The sequence below is a fragment of the Lotus japonicus genome, chromosome 5 (genome assembly GCF_012489685.1).
Source record: "Lotus japonicus ecotype B-129 chromosome 5, LjGifu_v1.2".
NCBI lineage: Eukaryota > Viridiplantae > Streptophyta > Magnoliopsida > Fabales > Fabaceae > Lotus > Lotus japonicus.
Genome location: NC_080045.1, coordinates 32091913 through 32098595, shown reverse-complemented (window position 1 = coordinate 32098595; position 6683 = coordinate 32091913). Strand labels below are relative to the sequence as shown.

Genomic DNA, 6683 nt, shown 5'->3' with positions numbered 1-6683 from the left:
TGACTATAGCTTTGACTCTGCCATGATTCGCGGATGGGTGAGTCATCGATCTGGTCAAGGCATCATGCATGTGTTGGCCCTAGAGTATTTTTGGATGGATGGGCCTCTTGGAGTAACTAGACCGACTCGGTGTCAATGCTCTGTCCACACGGCCCAATCTTAAGACGGCCCGGGTGTGTCCCCTGAAGTGGTCTGTCCAGCCTAGTAATGGTGTCTCGTCCGGTCTAAATCGCGCAGCGATCCAGTAACGAGAGAGAATTTGAGAGAAGTGAAGGTGTGAAATGTTCATGAGCCTTGCTCATCTATTTATAGATGAATGGAGTGCGAGAAGGTGATTGCAGGTCACTTGAGGAAGGGAAACAGGTGATTGCAGGTTTCCATTCAGAAGGACGAAGGAGGATACGTGAGAGAGAAGGAAGGAAGTGATTATTCATCACTTGAAATGCTATGATTTTGCCACCTAGCATATAATTGGGTAGAAATTGATTATGGTAGTGCATGATTTAACACTTAAAGCTATAAAAAAACTATTGTGAAGATAAATCTTTATACTAAATGTAAACTAAGACAACTTTGGATAAGTTTAAGTGATCAAAGAACTAAATATAATTTTTAATCTTTTATTTTAGTTTTTTTTTCTTTTATTCAATTTTCTAACCATTAAGAAATTATATTAAAATTGCTTATAAAATTTATTCCAAAACCTAAATATTTAGTTATTAAATTTTAATTATCACCTTATTTAAACATTACCTAAGCAGGTGAAATCAGGGATGTTACAAGCACACTTAACTTTGAAGTTTTTATGAGTTACGCTCTCGAAAAGAAGATGCATTTTGTTGTTATGAGTAGTACCAATCAAATCTTTATACCTCTTGTTCGGGTGCGAGATTGGTTCATTCATGTGTCCCTCCGCCTACAAGTCTGCCAGAAGCCGCTCCTTGTCCATGCCTCACTGCACCGGCGATCACTCCCCGCCCTCGTTGGCCTTGGGTGTCACACGCCTACTAGCTTCCGCTTGGTTCGTCCTCGAACTACACCGTACTAGGAGAGGTTGGCTCTAATACCATTTTTAACATCCTGATTTGATGACTGGATTTCCCGGGAATCTTCCCAGGAGGTCACCATCATAATATTACCCCAAGGCGAGCACACTTTACTTTGGAGTTTTTATGAGTTAGGCCCCCGAAAAGAAGATGCATCTTGTTGTTATGAGTAGTACCAATCAAATTTTTTATGTCTTCCTCAACTATATAGTCTCGTACCTATACAGTCTCGGAATACCTCTTGGGATGAGTATAGTTCTGGGAATTTCAGTAAGTTTGGATTTGGGGAAGATGAAGATGATGTGTGTTCTTACATCAACATGGAGCTCCTAGATCTAGGGTTTAGGGTAGCCATTAGTGAGCTTAAGAGAGAACCTCTTCCTTCATTGGGAACTTAGCCTTTCATAGTGAGGCTGAAGTTGTAATCTAGATCTAATACATTTGGCCTTGTTCTCAGCCTATTGAGCCTCGCATGTAACAGACCCAACAGTTATAGTCTCGACACACGCAAGTATCTCAATCTGTCACGTCTCATACAGGGGGAATACATCAGAGGTCCCGCCCAGACCACATAGGGCGAGACCGGTCCACATGCCCACAAGACGTTGAGTCCTTGTGTAGAAGGATGAAGCGCGCCTTTAGCACTAGGTCTCGACCCATCAAAGTCGCCGTCCCCCTTATGGGGCGAAACCTGTCTAATGTGTTTAATTTGTTTTTTGAAACAGAAGTGTTTAATTAGTTTAATTAGGATTTATGAAACTTATTTAGTTTAATTAAATTTGGAAATGATTAAATTTAATTAGAGAATAAAAAAAATCCTACTAGATTCATTAATTGATGTGGTGGTACCATATAGGATCATCGGTGAGACTGTGACAAATAAACACGATGGGCAGAGTTAAGACACTGGCGAGGACGATTCCCAACTATTCCCCATTGCTCAGGGATGAATTTCAAAATATTTTCCGACAAGAGAGAAAAATCTAAACTCGCTTAAATTCAAAAACCTTTTTTCACGTTTAACCCAAAATATATTGATGTGTGCGTATAAAAAAAAACTAGGAGGTGTAGTTGGGCCTTTGCAAGGAGCGGTAAATAACAGGGCTGTGAAGCCCTCTCCCCCCATCGAAATAAAAAGGAGTAGTAAATAACTAAATATTTTTGCTATATGGGTAAATAAGTAAATATTAATATTGATATATTGATATGTTTTTTGATAGTTTAAGAATCTCTTGGATAAAAAAAGGCTAACGGGTTTGTTCTACTTCTAAACCCTAATTTTGCGTTGCTCTCTCTGCATCTGGTCACTGAGTCGCTTCTCTCCTCCGCCGTCAATCATTCATTCTCTCACCGGAACATGGCGGAATACGATCTGACACCGCGGATGGCGCCGAATCTGGACCGGCACTTGGTGTTCCCACTGTTGGAGTTCCTTCAAGAGAGACAGCTTTACAACGACGACCACATCCTCAAGGCGAAGATCGAGCTTCTCAACAACACCAACATGGTCGACTACGCCATGGACATCCACAAGAGCCTCTACCACACTGAAGACGTGCCTCAAGATATGGTTGAACGCCGTGTCGATGTCGTCTCCCGCCTGAAGTCGCTCGAGGAGGCCGCCGCCCCCCTCGTCGCGTTCCTCCAGAACGCTGCCGCTGTTCAGGAACTTAGGGCTGACAAACAGTATAATCTTCAGATGCTCAATGAACGATACCAGGTTTCTTCATCATCTTGTTTTTTTTGTAAATAATGATAAAATTCATTTTATGTCTTTGATTGTTTGTTTGTTTAAATTTGATAATTTTCTGAAAAATAAACGGATTATTTGTGAGAAATAATGGGTTCCCAAGAATACCAGATAGTTTTTATTAACCCTAGAGTATTGTTGTTATGTATCTCTCTCTCTAGAGTATTGTTCAGTACTCAAATTTTTAGGCATTGTGGTTTGGATTTATCAATTTATTTTTGAAATTGTTTTTTTGGTAATCCTATTTTTTTCATTGGCAAGACTTCCTTCAGATTGGACTTTGTTCCTTGCCACTTGTAGTAACTAACTTGGTTCATAGTTTTGAATTTTAGGGTGTTTGAAGCACGCAGGCACGGATTAGAATTTCAAAATCGTATGTTGATGCCAAACTTTCAGTGTTTGGATATGTATTTTTTTTTATTTTTAAAGTTTTGTTTACTTGTTTTTTGCTGCATCATGAGTGGTTATGGGTGTTTTATAGAAGTTTTTGGTGAAATTGACCTGGTGTGATACAAGTTTCAAAGGGGTATTGAATTATATAAGCATTCTTCTACCGTTCAATCTCACATTTTTTATTTTATTTTATGATTTAGGTTTCAATCTAACTATTTTATTAAATGGGACTGCTACTGAGGATGTAAAGCTATGGACTTGGACCTTGTGATGTGCTTAACTGTCCTTTGTAAATAACCCCCCCTTTTAACTCAACAGTATCTTAGATGCTTAATTAATGTCCTTGCACTGTTTGATTTGTTTCGACAATTTGTTCTTTTCAGGCGCATTTCTTGTTTGCTGTTTTTGCTGGAATTTGGTTGTGTTTAATTTCTGACTCCTTTAATGATGGTTCTGTTGTAACAGATCGGTCCTGCACAGATAGAGGCATTGTACCAATATGCCAAATTTCAGTTTGAGTGTGGAAATTACTCTGGTGCTGCTGACTATCTTTATCAGTACAGAGCTTTGTGCACTAATAGTGAAAGGAGTCTAAGTGCATTGTGGGGAAAGCTGGCAGCTGAAATACTGATGCAGAACTGGGACATTGCTCTTGAAGAGCTCAATCGGTTGAAGGAAATCATTGACTCTAAGGTTGTGGGTCAGTTGGTCTTTTGAGTAGCTTCTCATGCTGGTTTGTAATGTTCATATTAAGATATACTTACTAGTGGTGATCTTTGTTGCAGAATTTCGCATCACCTTTGAATCAGGTGCAGAGCAGAATATGGTTGATGCATTGGAGTCTGTTCATCTTTTTCAACCATGACAATGGAAGAACACAGATTATTGATCTGTTTAATCAGGACAAGTATGCGTTATTGATTGCTCTGGTTTGTGGGATATTTTCTATGTTTTTATATTTGCTGTTAATGTGCCTAAAAGCGATCTGCTTCCTCTCTCTGGGTTCACTTCCTTTCTTTATCTTCTGGGCTTAGTATTTGTGATGATGCTTTCTAATATATGATATCATTTTCAGGTATCTTAATGCCATCCAAACTAGTGCTCCACACCTTTTACGATACTTGGCCACAGCATTTATTGTCAACAAGCGCAGGAGGCCTCAATTCAAAGATTTCATTAAAGTTATTCAACAAGAGCAACATTCTTATAAGGATCCCATTACTGAGTTTTTGGCTTGTGTTTATGTCAACTATGACTTTGATGGGGCACAAAAGAAGATGAGGGAGTGTGAAGAAGTAAGTGGTCTTAAAATAATTTTGTCCAAGATAGTTACTACATATAGCTCTTTGTGTTGATTATAATATGCTCTCCATTCGTAAAAATGCAGGTGATTCTCAATGATCCCTTCCTTGGTAAACGGGTTGAAGAGAGCAACTTCTCGACTGTACCATTAAGGGATGAGTTCCTTGAAAATGCTAGGCTATTTATTTTTGAGACATACTGTAGAATACACCAACGCATTGACATGGGGTATGCATCAGTTTCTGATATAAGATGTTGTAGCCTCCCTTAGGTTTTGGAATATGCCGCAATCTTCATAGCTCCATCCCCGTATTATTTAAAACTTTTGTGATGTGCCATAATTTCGTACCTTATGAAAAGCACACTTTATGCCATTGATCTTTGACTGTATCAAAATCAAAGGCACAAAATTTAAGTTGTGCCATAAATGTTTCAGCCATAGCTCCTCTCTTCCTCATTTTTATGTCGGAAGTTTTATTTTGTGTGAAGTTTTATTTTTCTTTTGATGATTACTTCCCCTGCTCTACTTTTCATACATCACAACTGCATAGTATATTTAATGTAGTAACGCAAACTTCTAAGATTAGGTTGCCTAATTGCTTATACTTTTGACAGAGTTCTTGCTGAGAAGTTAAATTTGAATTATGAGGAGGCTGAGAGATGGATTGTGAATCTGATCCGTAACTCAAAGCTTGATGCCAAAATTGACTCTCAAACTGGAACTGTTATCATGGAACCCACCCATCCAAACGTGTAAGTAGACATTGGTGACTGATTTGATAGTGAAGGGTGGCCTTCATTGCTTTCTATTGATTGGACTAGTGTCTCCCCTTCTTTTTACCATGTCCTTTATTATCCTACAACTTTAAGACCCTTAATCTTCAAAATGGTACATCTCCAGGTATGAGCAGCTGATAGACCATACCAAGGCCCTTAACGGGCGCACTTACAAGTTGGTCAGTCAACTTTTGGAACATGCACAAGGACAAGCTGCCCGGTAACTGACTTTCTAGGAAGACTGAGGAGAGCTTTTGTTTTTCTTTTCCCCTGCGTTGATATTTGTTTATTTAAAAATTACATTGCAAAATTATGTTAGATCTCTTATTTTTAGTGTTGATGCAGACATGTAATATTGTTAAATTACCATTTTGCTTAATGTCTGCCATAAATTTCTTCACTGCTGAAACATGGATACATTTGCCATTTGGCATCAATTTGGTAACTCTTATTTCTTTTGTTTTTGCCAATTTTTGTCAACCTGTTTTTCTCTTTCTTAACTACTGTAAGAGCATCTCCAATGGAGGGTTGCCAGTTGAGTTGCTTAAATGCTATTCTGGTGGGTCCATGCTGCCACATAGGATTTAAACAACTCATAAACAACCCAGACAGAATGCACTCCAGTGCATGATTACTTATTTTACTTTTAGTTAGGGCCTACTATACTCTATATATTTATATTTTTTAATTCCACATTAAAATTTAAATATTAATTCAATGTAATTAATTAATTAATCTTCTTATTAACTAATTTACTAATTAAATACTATTTTTTTCTTTTTAAGCCCAAATATTTACGAACTAGCCTACCACATTTTTTTGAACGGAACTAGCCCACCACTTTAATTTTCATTGGTTTAGTTTTTTTTGACAGGATCCATTGGTTTGGTTTAACATTATAATACTAGGCCCACTTTGATTTTGTGTTAGTAGGAATTAGAAAATAAACCTAAATTAAAGAAACATCTAGAATCATAGAAGCTACTTTCAAATAAGGAACATAAAAACTGGTGTTCCTCTACAACCGTGAGAGAAAAATCCGATTTGTGCTCATCTCCTTCTTTTCCTTCACGCCGTTGTTAAAGGCTTCTCTCGAGTCTCGCCACGCTGGTGCTTCCCACACCCAAAACCGCTCCCGTCCTCTTCCTCTCCTCGGAAAACGCTGCCGGCTGCCCTCTTCTTCTCCTCTCAAACCCAGATCGAAGTCGTGTGCCACAGACCCAGATCGTCTTCTCACCCTCTTCTCATCTTCGATAAGTGCATGCATGATATGGGTTTCACACAGATCGAAGTCAGAAGGCACAGATCGAAGCCGATTGGAGGTTCCACCATGGTTTCCTTCACGGATTGGAGGTTCGTCCATGGTTTCCTTCACCGATTGGAGGTTCCTTCACGGATCGGAGTTTCAGAAGCAC

The 6683-nt window shown here is 38.8% G+C and overlaps 1 protein-coding gene across 1 annotated transcript; it reads left to right on the top strand.

Annotated features, from left to right (window-relative positions):
* Nucleotides 1-2274: 2274 nt before the first annotated feature.
* LOC130718931 (eukaryotic translation initiation factor 3 subunit E) lies at nucleotides 2275-5738 on the top strand. Its single transcript, XM_057569580.1, has 7 exons — nucleotides 2275-2766; nucleotides 3655-3882; nucleotides 3975-4096; nucleotides 4265-4484; nucleotides 4577-4719; nucleotides 5107-5244; nucleotides 5393-5738. Exons 1-7 carry the CDS (start codon nucleotides 2404-2406, stop codon nucleotides 5490-5492), a joined length of 1314 nt encoding a protein of 437 aa, XP_057425563.1. The 5' UTR covers nucleotides 2275-2403; the 3' UTR covers nucleotides 5493-5738.
* The last annotated feature ends 945 nt before the right edge of the window (nucleotides 5739-6683 follow it).